Source organism: Crotalus tigris, unplaced genomic scaffold, assembly GCF_016545835.1.
Source record: "Crotalus tigris isolate CLP2741 ecotype Arizona unplaced genomic scaffold, ASM1654583v1 scf7180000020899.430614, whole genome shotgun sequence".
NCBI lineage: Eukaryota > Metazoa > Chordata > Lepidosauria > Squamata > Viperidae > Crotalus > Crotalus tigris.
Window position 1 is genome coordinate 250,771 of NW_024098244.1, and position 16,127 is coordinate 266,897.

The 16,127-nt window shown below is 38.9% G+C and overlaps 1 protein-coding gene across 17 annotated transcripts in view; it reads right to left on the bottom strand.

Moving 5' to 3' along the window:
- DNM2 (dynamin 2) overlaps positions 1-16,127 on the bottom strand; it is a 190,766-nt gene that overhangs the window by 140,318 nt on the left and 34,321 nt on the right. For all 17 annotated transcript variants that reach the window (XM_039368678.1, XM_039368693.1, XM_039368692.1 and 14 more), the window contains exons 2-3: positions 3,152-3,225; positions 2,752-2,901 (exon numbers count right to left, since the gene is read on the bottom strand). In XM_039368678.1, coding sequence (XP_039224612.1) covers positions 2,752-2,901; positions 3,152-3,225 — 224 coding nt within the window. The remainder of the gene's footprint in view (positions 1-2,751; positions 2,902-3,151; positions 3,226-16,127) is intronic.

Sequence of the window (16,127 nt, forward strand, 5' to 3'; positions counted from 1 at the left end):
TGATCTTGGAGATGGTGGTAGACCTTCTTTTAAAACAGTAACATAGAAATCTCTTGCTTTTGAAATTGTATTAAGACGATATCGTGTGCCAACATAGGTCACCACTATCCCCACAGGTATGTCCCATCTAAATTGAATTTGTCATTTCTTAAGTTCTTCAGCCAAAAAAGCAAAGTCTTTTCTTTTTCTAAGAATTTTTGAAGGTATTTCCTTTAAAATTATCACATCTTGAGCTGCAATCTGAAATCTTTGCTTATAGAAAGCCTGTATAATTTCATTACGAAGTGATCTTCTAGCAAAATAAACAACCACATCTCTTGGTAATTTTCTCTGTTTTGCAACCCATGAATTAACTCTGAAGATCTATTATTCTGTATCTCTCAACATTCCTTCAGGATCACATTCCAAAACAGAAGCCAGTTCTGCTGCAATTTCTTCTTTCAAATTCTCCTGAACATTTTCCTTCAAGCCTCTTATTCTCAAAGCATACTCCATTTCTCTATATTGTGACATTATAATTTCATTCTGTGCAACATCCACATTATCTTCTATTTTTTCAACTCTGTCTTGTAATATTTCAACATTACCAACCACCTCATCCACACGGTCATCAATCCTTTCTATATGACTAGCAAGCCCCTGGAGTGCAAACACAATATCTTCCCTCATCTCATTATTTTTTTGCACCCAGAGCTCTGCTGTTTTTTGTACAGTCTTATCCAAAGCATCTTGTAAATCCTTAAGTGTAATTGCCTGAGGTGGAGGAGAAGGTGGGGAAGGTTTAGGTTTAGGTTGTTATACAGTCTGAATTACTGGAGAAGAGATTGAAGTTTTAGAAAAACGGAAAAAAGGGGGGGAATAAAATAATAATAAAATAGGAATAAAGGAGAAGAAAAAGCAATTTCCCCTTTAAAAAAGAAGAGTTTTCTTTAAGTAAACCAAATCTATTGCGTTGTTGAAATTTTGTTGCCAGCTGAAAATAGTAAATGGAAAGTAGAAAGTGAAAGTTCTCAAACAAAGAAAGTAACAAAGAAGCAGGACTCCTCCGCCATATTTCTTCACTCCGACAGTTTGTTAAAATAATAGCAGGAGAAGATGTTAATTCTCACATGAGTTAAGTTTAAAATAAAACCATCCAATTCTTGTCCTCCTGACCGTTCCGTCTGCTTTTAAATTAACTTACAGTTTCCATTTAAGCAGCAGCAGTGGAGGCAGCGTCTAGCTTCGTTCTCCCGCCGGAGAACAAAGGCGTCCAAGGAAGCGGAGCACACTCAGACTCCGAAGGAGCTCTCACTCTTCATCTCCCAAGAAAAAATCTCTGGGAGATTGGTAAGACTCTACTTCTATCCGGGAGAAAGCTCACCTTCCTCCCTTCGCCCGGGAGGAAGGTTTCAAGCCGCAAAACAGCTGATCAACGCTGTCTTGCTGGCTTTTACACTTTCCTGTGATGGACGGCTATCAGAAAGCCGCCATCGTCACGGCGCAGCCACCGGAAGCCTATTTTAAGGTTGAATTTAATAATAGCAGCAAGATTATTGGGGGTCAATATTGGAAGAAAGACTCTCTGCCTTCTTTAGAAGAATGGGTATTTAAGGTTTCTAATTTAGCAGAAATGGCTAAAATTTCTGCTTATTTAAAGGATCGTTCACAAGAGAGATATGTTATTGTATGGAGAAGATGGATAGAATATGTTCAGAAGAAATATGGTACTACAAAGTTTCATTTATTTTATGAGTAATGGATTTGTTTATAAAATTATGATGTTAAAGTTTGAAGAGAGTTAGTATGATTTTGGTTATTGTATAATTAGTAAACTTAAGTAGATTATGTTTAATATGTTTGTATAACCCTGTACTTGGCTCTGGGAAGTTGGGGGGGGAGGGGAGAGGGGGGTGGGGGGAGGATGGGTTGGAGGTTAAATAGGTCAAATAAGTAGAAATAGTTTTATTGTATATAATATTGATGTTTCAATTTGGAGAGAGGAATTGCTTGGGAATTTCCCCTGGACTGCATCCAGAGTGAGAAAATAGGAGGAAGGGGAGAAGTAAGTAGGAAGGTTGAGGAGAAGGAGGAGAGGGGGAGAGTGAGGAAGAAGAGGGAGAAAGAGGGAAGTGAGTGAAGGTTAGAGGGTGGATGTGGTTTGGGGGGAAATGGGTGAGCAATACCGAAAGTTGTGTATATAAATTTATTTTATTCTTTATTTGAAGTACTTTTTATGAATGTAATGAAAAATTGAAAACAAAAACTTTTTACAAAAAAAAAAGAAATAGGACAATTTTACTACTGTCCTCAACTTACAAACAATTGCTTAATGATTGTTCAAAGTTATAATGGACTTCTATGATGAAAAAAGTTACTTAAGATTTCTCCTTGAAATTACGACTGTTGCACCAGATTCCGTAGTCAATTTGATCACATTTCAGGCACTTGGCAACTGGTTTATATTTACAACTGGTTGCAGCATCCTTCAGTCATGTGATCACATTTTGCAACATTTTTTGCTTTTTAAAACAAAAAGGCAAAAACTACCCAATAGATAAGCTGGGTTTAACTTATGATGTGATTCATTTAACGACTATGTGCTTTGCTTAACAACTGCAATGATTTTCTTGATAATCGTCATAAAAATTGTCATAAATTTGAGTCCGGTCATGTGGAGACCTGACTTATGATTGCAACAAATTTCCATCTTCTTTCCTAGTTATTGAGAAGATATAACATCCAATTTTTAGAAAAACCCACAACACTTACCATGTGGTGAATATACCCTCAGGTTAATAGGAACAGGAGAAATGCCTTTGTTTGTTCCTGTCGCCCTATCAGTCTCAGCTTCAATCTCCTGTCGGACTTCATCAAAATCTGTAAACTTCTTAGATTTGCAGTGCAAAAATTCTGCATATTCTGAAAGAGAAGCGGTATCTTTTGTGAAGCTCAAATACAAATCTAAGGGAAATTTTTGAGAGCTCATGTAAGCATTATAAGGTATTATCACAATTTAACCATACTAAATACTGCATCATGCATACTAATTTTTAAGGTATGACTGAATATGTAAAATACTCTAAATCCAAGAAGAAACTATACATGAATATAACATTTTTCACAAAAGAATTTGGATTATTTTTTAAGCATAAATGAAGGGACCACTTACCTGTTTTAGAAAAGATAAGCTGAAGAATGAGAGGTCGTCGGGTAACAATTCCAGATCCACGGGGCAAGAAATCTCTGCAAAATATATTGACAATATATTACTATGATAGCTTAAAACAGATACTATGAACAAGAAATTTTACTAAGAAATTATTTTTAAATGTATGTCATCAGCCATATGATATACTTGCAGATATACTTTCTCCAAGTTTCCATTCCTCAAATCTTTGTGTACATAGACTGATGGTTCATTAATTACAAAGTTTGCACATTTTCCAAGATTACAGGAAAATGCTGGTCTGTGATCATAATAAAGATAATATTGAGTAGTTCCTCCTTCATGGATTACTGCCTTGTCGTGGCGAAGGGGCTTGCGTAACCCAATGAAGCTATGAGCTATGCTGTGCAGGGCCACCCAAGACGGACAGGTCATAGCAGAGAGTTCTGACAAAATGTGATCCACTGGAGAAGGAAATGGCAACCCACTCCAGTATCTTTGCCATGAAAACCCCATGGACAGTACCAAAAGGCAAAAAGATATGATGCTGGAAGATGAGCCCCTCAGGTCGAAAGGTGTCCAATATGCTACTGGGGAAGAGCAGAGGGCTAGTACTAGTAGCACCAGAAAGAGTGAAGCGACAGGGCCAAAGCCGAAAGGACGCTCAGCTGTGGATGCATCTGGTAGTGAAAGGAAAGTCTGATGCTGTAAAGATCTTTTCTCCATAGGAACCTGGAATGTAAGTTCCATGAATCAAGGCAAACTGGACGTGGTCAAACAAGAGATGACAAGACTGAACATCGACATCTTAGGAATCAGCGAACTAAAATGGACAGGAATGGGTAAATTTAATTCAGAGGATCATCAGGTATACTACTGCGGGCAAGAATTCCTCAGAAGAAATGGAGTAGCCTTCATAGTCAATAAAAGAGTAGGAAAAGCAATACTGGGATACAATCCCCAAAATAACAGAATGATCTCAGTGCAAATCCAAGGCAAACCATTCAATATCACAGTAATCCAAGTCTAAGCCCCAACCACTGGTGTTGAAGAGGATGAAATTGACTGATTCTATGAAGCAGCACTTATAGAATTAACAGCAAAAAATGATGTCCTTATCATCATGGGGGATTGGAATGTTAAAGTAGGAAACCAAAAGATAAACGGAATAACAGGAATGTTTGGCCTTGGAGTACAAAATGAAGCAGGGCGCAGGCTGACAGAATTTTGTCAAGAGAATACAATGGTCATAGCAAACACTCTTTTCCAACAACCCAAGAGACACATGGACATCACCAGTCAACACAGAAATCAAATTGACTATGTGCTCTGCAGCCAAAGATGGAGAACCTCTATACAGTCAGTAAAAACAAGACAGGGAGCTGACTGTAGCTCAGATCATGAGCTTCTCGTTGCAAAATTTAGGAATAAATTGAAGAAAGTAGGGAAAAACACTAGGCCACTCAGGTATGAACTAAATCATATCCCTGATGAATATACAGTACAGGTGACAAAATAGATTTAAGGAATTAGTGCCTGAAGAACTATGGACGGAGGTTCACAACATTGTATAAGAGGTAGCAACTAAAACCATCCCAAAGAAAAAGAAATGCAAGAAAGCAAAATAGCTGTCTGAAGAAGCTTTGCAAATAGCTGAGGAAAGAAGGGAAGCAAAAGGCAAGGGAGAAAGAGAAAGACACACCCAATTGAATGCAGAATTCCAGAGAATAGCTAGAAGAGATAAAAATGCCCTCTTAAATGAAGAGTGCAAAGAAATAGAAGAGAACAATAGAATAGGGAGAACCAGAGATCTCTTCAAGAAAATTGGAGATATGAAGGGAATGTTTCATGCAAAGATGGGCATGATAAAGGACCAAAATGGCAGGGACCTAACAGAGGCAGAAGAGATTAAGAAGAGGTGGCAAAATTACACAGAAGAACTATACAAGAACGAGCTTAACATCCCAGATAACCACGATGGGGTGGTCACTGACTTCGAGCTAGACATCCTAGAATGTGAAGTTAAATGGGGCTTATGAAAGCTGAGCAACAACAAAGCTAGTGGAGGTGACAGTATTCCAGCTGACCTATTCAAAATCTTAAAAGACAATGCAGTAAAAGTGCTACACTCAATTTGCCAGCAAATTTGGAAAATTCAGCAGTGGCCACACGATTGGAAAAGGTCAGTTTACATTCCAATTCCAAAGAAAGGCAATGCCAAAGAATGTTCAAACTATCGCACCATTGCACTCATTTCACATGCTAGTAAAGTTATGCTTAAAATCCTACAAGCTAGACTCCAGCAGTATGTGGATCGAGAACTACCAGAAGTACAGGCAGGATTTCGAAGAGGCAGAGGAACTAGAGATCAAATTGCCAACATACGCTGGATCATGGAGAAAGCTAGGGAGTTCCAGAAAAACATCCACTTCTGCTTCATTGACTATGCAAAAGCCTTTGATTGTGTGGATCACAACAAATTGTGGCAAGTTCTTAAAGAGATGGGAGTACCAGACCATCTTATTTGTCTCTTGAGAAACCTATATGCGGGTCAAGAAGCAACAGTGAGAACTGGACACAGAACCACTGATTGGTTCAAAATTGGGAAAGGAGTCCAGCAAGGCTGTATTCTGTCACCCTGCCTATTTAACTTATATGCAGAGCACATCATGAGAAAGGCAGAATCAAAAGTTGGAATTAAGATTGCCGGGAGAAATATCAACAACCTAAGATATGCAGATGATACCACTCTAATGGCAGAAAGTGAAGAGGAACTAAAGAGCCTCTTGATGAGGGTGAAGAAGGAGAGTGCAAAAGTTGGCTTGAAACTCAACATTAAAAAAACCAAAATCATGGCATCTGGCCCTCTCAGTTCCTGACAAATAGATGGGGAAGAAATGGAGGTAGTGACAGATTTTATCTTCCTGGGTTCCAAGATCACCACAGATAGGGACTGCAGCCAAGAAATTAAAAGACGCTTGCTCCTGGGGAGGAAAGCTATGGCAAATCTAGACAGCATACTAAAAAGCAGAGACATCACCCTGCCAACAAAAGTACGTATAGTCAAGACCATGTATGGCTGTGAAAGTTGGACCATAAGGAAGGCTGAGCGCAAAAGAATTGAGGCCTTTGAACAATGGTGCTGGAGAAGATTCCTGCGAGTCTCCTGGACTGCAAGGCGATCAAACCGGTCAGTCCTGGAGGAGATCAACCCTGATTGCTCTTTAGAAGGCCAGATCCTGAAGTTGAAACTCAAGTACGTTCACCACCTAATGAGAAGGAAGGAGAAGAGCCTAATGCTGGGAAAGATTGAGGGCAATAGAAGAATGGGACGATAGAGAATGAGGTGGCTGGATGGAGTCACTGAAGCAGTAGGTATGAGCTTAAATGGACTCCAAAAGATATAAGAGGACAGGAAGGCCTGGAGGAACATTGTCCATGGGGTCACGATGGGTCGGACACGACTTCGCAACTAACAACAACAAATTGAGTAGTTCAAAGAAATAAAGTAGGGAAACAAGGGAAACTGCTTTTATTTATTAACAGTTTTTTCCTTTTGTAAAGTACTTTTTTTAATTCAGGAAGTTGTACAATGTTACTGTTTCCCTAACTATACGAACAGAATAGAAGCTTAGATGATTAAGTTGTAAAGGCTTATAAAATTAGGCTTGTAAAATCAAGTTGTAAGGCAAATCTTTAGACTATTTCACATTATGAGTGAGTGACTTAAATTTAATAAGTTAATTGGAATTAGGATGATTTTTAAGTGTCTCATATATGTTATTGAAAGTTTTAATGTGAAGTGGGTTTGAAAATGTGTTTTAATATTTATAGTGCTTAAGTAATTCCTACAGCTGGTAAAATTATTAAAGTGTATTCGAAAATATCAATGTAAAGAGCAAGTTTAAAAAAGATGCATTAGAATTTATTGATTTTCCAAAGATTTTTAAAGTTTAGAAGTTTAAAATGGATGTTTAAAAATGTTTTTTTTTCCTTTAAGGTTAAAGAATCTGAAAGAGAACAGTGAATTTTGATAATATAAATGATGATATCTATAAAGATTAATAAAGAGAAAATAAAAATATATATTATTTTCTACAGCAAAGAAAAAAGTAAAGATGATTACATTGATTCCTTTATTCAAATAAAGGAATATATCAATTTTGATTTTTACCACTTTTGGATTTTGTGCTTGTGATGGAAAAATGAAACTTTGATTTTGGTTTTGTTGATTAGATAGGTTTGTTGTTATAGAAATGGCTAATATATATTGTTATATAACAGGAAAGAGGTTGAGGTTGTTAATGTTATTATCTTCTAGTGCAGGGCTTTTCAACCGATGGTACTTTAGCACCTGGCAGGTGGTACCCAACCCGTAGCCAAGTGTAGCGGGGAAGGGAACGAGCTAAAGCGATGCCACACAGATCTGGAGGAGATCAACTGGACTTGTAGGGCTTTGGGGCTCAGCAGAAGCCCCACTTGTGGCTACATGCAGATTGGAACTTCCGGCATACCTGGGAGAGAAAAGGAGGAGGAGGGTGGAGAGAGGAGAAGGTATAAAAGGAGCAAGTTTTGGCGGAAAAGGGAGAGAAAAAAAACACATGGAGAAAGAGAGAGAAGAGGTTTTTGTGAGCAAAGAGTGTATGTGTGTGTGTGTATGTGAGAGAGAGAGAGAGAGAGAGAGAAAGAGAGAAAGAGAGAGATGACTAGCAAATTAATAAATATAGAGAAATTCATCATACGTTCATTAGTGCAAAGGGAAAGTGATTCAGCAAAGGAACCGCCACCGAAGAAATTAAAACCAGCACCGAATCGAAAATACAGTGAAGATTGTTTGAAGTTTGGATTTTATTTCATGGAAAAAAATGATCGGCAGTTTCCTGTTTGTGTTATCTGCAATGAAGTAGTATCCAAGCATTCCATGAAGCCTTCTTTGCTCCAGAGACATTTTACAACAAAATGTAAAGAGCCCATCGAAAAGCCAATAGATGAAGCGCACTTATTCCTGACGAATGTTTCATCACCCCTAACAGAAAAGTTTGAAAATGTTTTCTGGGTGTACTGTCTTGCCTATTTGGCTGACATATTTAAAAAGCTAGATGAACTTAATCAGTTGCTGCAGGGCCACAGTCATAATGTGTTTATTATGGAAGACAAAGTTTATGCATTCTACAAAAAAAATCTTCTGGTGGATAGGCCAAGAAACGAAATATTGCATCATTTCCCAATGTATCAGACTTTATTGAAGTAAATTCTGTTGTTGACACTTGAAGATATTGAAATTGCCATCAAAAATCACTTGGAAAAATTGCACATCGAGTTTGTGTTGTATTTCCCATTAGTGTCAAGAGGATGTGATACTGGAATTTGTTGGGTTGCATTGCCCTTCATTATGGACAATGTTGTGAACTCTGACTGTTCCTCTGAAGAGCAAGAAGTACTTCTGGAATTTACATCAAACTGCAATTTGAAGGAACTTTTTTTTATTAAAAAGTTTTTATTTTCCATTTATTCATACAAAATAAAATAAATTCCTAACCATTGGTACCGCCTACCCATTCCCCCCAGGCTCCGTCCACCCTCTCTAATCCTTCCCTACTTCCCTCCTCTTTTTCTCCTCCCCTCCTACTCTCTTCCCCTCCCCTTCTCCTCTAATCATCCTACTTCCTCCCTACTCCTTCCTCCCCTCTCATCCCTCTCACACACATGAACGCAGCATAGGGGAAATGCCCAAGCATTTACCATGACTATATTATCATTACCCACCCATTCACCCACCCACCCACCCTCAACTCTCCCCCCCTCGCTTCCCAGAGCAGAGTACAGGGTTATTAATAAGAAAGTTAACAATAATAAAAAAAGAAAAGAAAAAAGAAAAAAAATGACAAAGAAAGTTTGGTTAAAGCCACAGGTTTTCAGATGGTGAAAAAGGTTAAATATCTGGGAGTATATTTAACTGCCTCAAATGGAAAATTGTATAAAAATAATTATGAATTATTATGGGCAAAAGTGCAAAAGGATTTAAATGACTGAAAAAACTGCAATTGTCACTGTTGGGGAGAATTTCAGCTGTAAAAATGAATGTTCTACCAAAGTTTCTTTTCTTGTTTCAGATGATACCTATTTTAAAAAAAGATGTAAATTTGGAGGAATGGCAGAAGGGTATCAATAAATTCATTTGGGCTGGGGAAAAAACCAAGGGTTAAGTTTAAGATTTTGCAAGATGCCCGAGAAAGAGGACTTAAAGCATCTAACTTGAAATTATACTATGACGCAGCCACCTTAACTTGGATGAGTGATTGGCTTAATTTAACAAATAAGGATATTCTTGTTTTTAAAGGGTGGGATTTAATGTATGGTTGGCATGCATATTTAATTTTTAATAAGAAAGTGGACCGGGCTTTCAAATCACATATTTTGAAGAGTGCCTTACTTCGAGTTTGGAAAAAGTATTATTATAGGTTAAACTATAAAATACCTATCTGGGGGATTCCTAGACATGCAATTGAGGGGATTTCTAAGGGGATGAACTTTGATAAAATTTCGTATAAAAATTATTAACTTGGTCAGGTTCGGATTGGCATTTAAAATCTCTAGATGTATTAAGGCAAGAAAATATTCTACAGTCATGGTTTCAATATTTACAAATAGTGGACAGGTGGACTGTAGATAAGAAAGAAGGAATAACACTAGAAGATGGAAATCTGGTTATTCAGATTAAAGATCAGAGTCAGGCCCATATAAAAAGAATTTACAATGCTTTAATAGAATTAGACTCTGAAACAGAATTGGTTAAAGACTGTATGATTAAATGGGCTCAGAATATCCAGGATCCGATCCCATTGGACTTATGGGAGACAATTTGGATTAGAAATGTTAAATTTACACAAGCTCAAAAATTGAGGGAAAATTTTTATAAAATGTTTTACAGATGGCATTTAGATCCTAAAAAATTATATTGTATGTATCCAAATTTACAACCCAAATGTTGGAGATGTGCTAATATGGATGCGACATATTTTCATGCTTGGTGGAATTGTAAAAAGGTAAAGGCTTTTTGGATTATGATTTGGTGGAACATTCAAAAGATTTTTAAAAGGAAGATGAAGTTCACCCCTCAATTATTCCTATTGGGTATCTTTGTGGATTTAAATGACAAAGAAATTACTTTAATGTTGAATTTATTAACTGCAGCAAGGTTATTAGTAGGCTCGTATTGGAAGAAGGACTCGTTGCCTACTTTAGAAGAATGGATATTTAAAGTTTCTAACTTTGCAGAAATGGCAAAAATTTCTGCTTATTTGAAGGATCATACGCAAGAAAGATATATTATTGTATGGAGAAGATGGATAGATTATATTCAGAAAAAATATAGGACTATAAAGTTTCATTTATTTTATGAGTAAATTTTATAGTAACTGTTGTAGAGATTTGTTTATATGACTTAATTTAAGGTGAGTTAAAAGTTAAATATGATGGGTTTTTTTTTCTTTTTTTGAAGGAACTTTTTAATGAAAAAACACTGACTGAATTCTGGAGCCAAGTTGCAAAACTATACCCAGAAGTGGGGGGAAAAGCTATTGTAGCATTACAAACTTAAGGAAAGGAATTGTCTTTAGCTGGAATCTGACTTAATTCTTTCAGTAAACACTTTCCAGCCATGAGTGCAAAGATTAATGTCACAGAAACAGGCACAAGTTTCCCATTAAACGTGGATGTACTTTATCATTTTTTTCCTCTTTTTTGGTCATTAAGTTTTTGACACCATGCTAAGCCACTGGTGGTACTCGAATATTGTCATGTCCTAATAGTTGTAACCATCTGTGAAAAGGTTGAAAAGCCCTTTTCTAGTGCACTAAAGCAGGGCATTTCAACTAGTACGGGTACCACCTGTGGTACATTGGCACCTGGCAGGTGGTACAGGACCATCCTAGAAAAGTGGTAGCGGGGGAGGGGAATGAGCTGAACCAGTGGCAGCACCACACAAGCCTGAGAAAGAGATGGCTGGAGCTGCAGGGCTGTCAGGGCTCAGCGGAAGCACCACAATCAGTGCTTCTTCGGGACTGTCAGGACTCAGTGGAAGTGCCAGGATCAGTGCCAGGCTCCAGCTGGAGCTTAGCGCTGATCCTAGCACTTCCGCTGAGCCCAGAAGAAGTGCCAATCAGCTGGAATGTTGCAGCATCTCCAGGGTCTTGTGATTTACATTCAGATGCTTGGCAACTGATTCATATTTATGATGGTCACAATGTCCCAGGGTCATGTGAAGTGACCAAAACCTGCTGCAACCAGTCAGCAGACGGGGGGAATAAAAACCAAACACCCCCCCACTCCACTCCCGCTGCCAATCCGCAACAGACATGCTCACAACAATGAAAACCTTGGACAGGAGGAAGAGCACCGCCGAGTGGGCAGGCAGGTGTCTTGCTTGGCTGTGCCTTGGGGGGCACTTTTTTCAGTGCCATTGTAACTTCGAACAGTCACTAAGTGAACTGTTGTAAGTCGAGGACTACTTTATCATTTTTTTCCTTTTTTTTTTTTTTGGTCATCAAGTTTTTGACACCTTGCTAGGCAACTGGTGGTACTCGGATATTGCCATATCCTAAAAGTGGTACAATGGGTGAAAAGGTTGAAAAGCCCTGCACTAAAGAGTCGGAAGTCAACACTGTTTTTTATTTTTCCCCTTTTTACCCACACTTTCTCCTTTTTCCTTTTCCCCTCCCATAGTTCCCATTATTTTCTCCTTTGTATTTTATATTTTATATTCTAATAAAAGCTGCAAGAAAGGTTGTAAAATGAGACAAAATAAATGTCTTGCTTAGTAGCAGAAATTTTGGGTTGAATTGTGGTCATAAGTCGAGGACTATCTGTATCTATTTATCTACCTACCTACCTATCTTTCTACCTATCTCACTATATAATATTGAAATTATTATTTTCATAATAATAATAAACTTTTTCATCTCTGTCTTACAAAACAATACCTTAGTTCTTTTGTTTGTCTTTTCTAACAAGAGATAATACTGAACAAACACTTCCCAATTATGTTAAGTATACTTAGAGAAAAGAATGAACAAATGCAATGCCACAGAAGACGTTCTCCTTTTTTTCTGCTCTTAATCATGCTGTTCTTATTATGCATTACATATTAATGCATTATAGTTTTTATAAGAAAATTACCATTTTCAGAATAATTTGTTATGAATTTGCTATAAAATACTACCTGAGGCACTGTAACAAACAACAATAAAAAGACCATGGAATAAAGTGCATAATGGCAGATTATTCAGGAACCAAGATCAGGATAAGTGTTGGCAAGTGTTGTAATTTTACATTGAAATCAGAACTCACAATCATCTTCCCATCCTTCCCAAATCCAGTTTTGAACTACATCAGACAGATACAATTTTGAAGCATGCCCAAATCTTCACTAAGTCTAGCCCATTCCTTTTTTATAAACAAAGAACCAAAATTGTACGTGATGAAATAATGAAGATCTTAAGGTAGACTTTCAATATCGAAAAAAAAACATGAAAAATCTTACTGAACAATGAGAATTATACAATCTTTCTGTAATTATAAATGTTAACAATGACATCTAAACTGTTAATGAAGAATACAATTTTTCAATTCAAATCGAAAACAATCTGCCTCTCTGATTCAAGAAAATGCATGCACTCCAATTCACTGTACAAGAATATATTGGAATAAAATCACTGCCACTATAAATCCAGCTCTATCAGTTAATCACCCAATTTTTTTGATACATGGATCTACAAACTAAAACTTATATAGGTAGTCCTTGACTTATGACAACAATTGAGCCCAAAATTTATGTTGCTAAGTGAGAAATTGGTTAGGTGAGTTTTGCCCCATTTTACCACTTTTCTTGCCACATTTGTTAAGTGAATCACTGCAGTTGTTAAATTAATATTACCGTTGATAAATGAATCCTGTTGTCTTTGCTTATCAGAAGGTCACAAAAGGTGATCACATGACTCTGGGACACTGCAACCATCATAAATATGAACCAGTTTCAAGCATCTGAATATAAATCACATGATCATGAGGATGCTGCAAAGGTCATAAAGTGTGAAAAATGGTCATAAGTCACTTTTTTCAGTGCCGCTGTAACTTTGAACAGTCACTAAATTGAACTATTGTAAGTCGATTATCTGTAAATGGAAAAATGCGAATTCCGGGTATATTCATATTCATTTAATAAACTTAGCTTTCGTCGGCAATCAGAGTGGAATGCCGGAGGTTCGGAAACCTGCTTTTTTTACGCTCTGCTCATGGAGTGTTACCAGTCTACCCACCCCAGCTAAACATATTGTTTCTAGTTGTCTCGCATCCGTCTGCATATTCATGAGTTCGGGGACCATCGCTTCTCCTACTGTCACTCTCTTTGTCCACTTTGGGCGTGGCTGGATACCTGTTGCCATGGGATGGTCTTCCAATGTTCCTTGTCCTATGGCCATCCTACCCTGTTGTGTGTGTAGCACCCCGTCTCCCATCACTGGTTCCTGTGTGGATCGTGTTGGGGATTCCTCACCTTCACCGATCGTAATTCTTTGCTGTTGTATGGGCTCCCGGTTCTGATCTTGCGTGAGCTGCACCCGTTGCACTCATTGTGAGTTGTGCCATTGTTCCCACTTCCTTAGTGCCTGATAAGCAGGCAGTAACTCTATGTGGCGATTGATAAGAGTGCTCATCAGATAGTCACGCTTCCTTTAGCAACTGGCTGCCCTTGGTGATGTCCTGGGCGATGGCCTCCACCCTGGCAAGGTTGAACACGTGATTGTTGCTGGCCATATGCACCCACACCTGCGAGCGTTGTTTGTGGCCAGCTCGTATTTGTGGATCCTAGTTCTAAGCCATTTGGTTGTCTCCCCAATATAATTACAGTGGAAGTCCTTACACTGCACCCTATATATCACCGAAGATCTTGCTTCATTGGGAAGCAGCTCCTTTGGGCACATCACTTTGGCACGTAAGGTTTGATTTGGTTTGTGGGTGATGCTGATGTTATATGGGGCCATTATACGTGCCATTGCCTCTGATACCCTATTGACATGTGGTAGTGTTATCCATGCCATAGGAGCGTCTGTACGTTGCCTTACATGAGGTTCATGCAGTCTGCTATATCGCCTGATGAAATCAATTGGATAGCCGTTTCACCTACAGATACGATATAAATGACTTCTCTCCTTGACCTTGGCCCTATCCGTGTTACAATGGATGTTCACACGCTTGAGCAATGTTTTAATACAGCCAATTTGGTGCATCATGGGGTGGTTGCTCCTATAATGTAAGATTCTACCTGTGTGGGTTGACTTTCGGTGGACAGCCATGTGGAGGGTGCCGTTCGGTTGACGCTGACTAGGACATCCAAAAATGCAAGTGTGCTATTGTCTCTTCTTCCGCTGTAAAGCGGATGTCTGGATAAACTGAATTTAATTCTCTCATGAACCTAGCGCTGTCTTGCTTTTTAATGACAGCGAAAGTGTCATCCACATATCTTACCCAAAATTTAGGGTGATACGCAGCCATCACTTTGGTCTCAAGTTGTTGCAGGACCGCCTCTGCGATGTTCCACGAAATCGGGGATCCCATCAGCGTATCTTTTACCTGCTCATAGATGATGCCCTGGAACGTAAAATACATTTTGAGGCATAGGCTCATGAGTTGGATGAGATCTTCAGTACGGAGGGAACCCTGGTGCCACCCTCCCTCTTGTTGCAGGCAGCTATTACAATAGCTACAATAGGGATCGAGGTAAAGAGTGAGGTTACGTCAAAAGACACTAAAACCTCATCCTCCTCTACCTTTAACATTTTTATCCTGTTCAGGAATTCCTCCGATGATTTCACTGTGGTTTCACTATACTCCACCCGATATCCGATCCCTCTGCTTAGCCATTTGGCTAAGCCCAAGGTCGATGTGTCCCTGAACGACACAATCGGTCGCAGTGGGATCCCTTCCTTATGGATTTTGGAAGCCCATAAAACCTGGCCATGGCCGAATCCCAGGGGCATATTGTCTTTAAAATGTTGTCGCTGATTTTACTGTTTTTTAAGTTTCTCAGCTGGTTTTTGAGGATAGTCATCGGGTCTTTCGTGATTATATGGTAGGTGCTGGTATCACTGAGCAACACAGGGGCCTTGCAGATATATTCTGGCTTATTCATAATGATCTGCCCTTATCCGCCAGCAATATGACGATGGTGCTATCACTGCACAATTGTTCCAAGGCTTCCTTCTCCATGGCAGATAGGACCTGACATTGACTATGGCCCATAAGCAGCTCTGTAACACACTGTCAAATAGAGTTCTTGGTCTCATCATTAACCCCAATCTGCTGGATAGTCGGCTCTAAGGCCGCAACGAAATCAATGGCTTGCACATCCATCAAGTTATGACCCATATTGCGTTGCAGCAGTTTCGTCTGTGCATAAGTCAGGGTTCTCGATGACAGGTTATGGACCAGTTTATTGGTATGGCCACGGTTGTCTGACGCTTTCAAAATCTCCATTTTGTGTTGGAGTACCTCGGCTTTGTGTTGGCTTGCCCTCGCCATAGCGTGGTATATATAATGGTTGAGGGCTTGATAATGTTGGCGTGTCAGTGTGTGACGACAATGTTTTTGGCATCTTTGGGCTCCTGTCATCAGGACTTTGATGTGTCTATGATGGTCATTAATAGTGTACGCACTGTCTGGCTCTGGAACTGTCGAACCATCGCCTGACCCTCTACTGAATCTACCAAAGGTTTTCTCCACAGCGATTTGGGAGGCAAGTCCCCCCCAGATGCAGTCATGCAAAAAAAACTAATTTGTGGTAGTTGGCCGTCACACACTCAGCAGGTTTCTTCCGCCTCCTGGCTTGGAGCAAAACAGCTTGCTCATAATTGTCTCTAATTATACTAAAAATACGAATGCAGACGGATGCAAGACAACCAGAAACAATACGGTTATCTGGGGT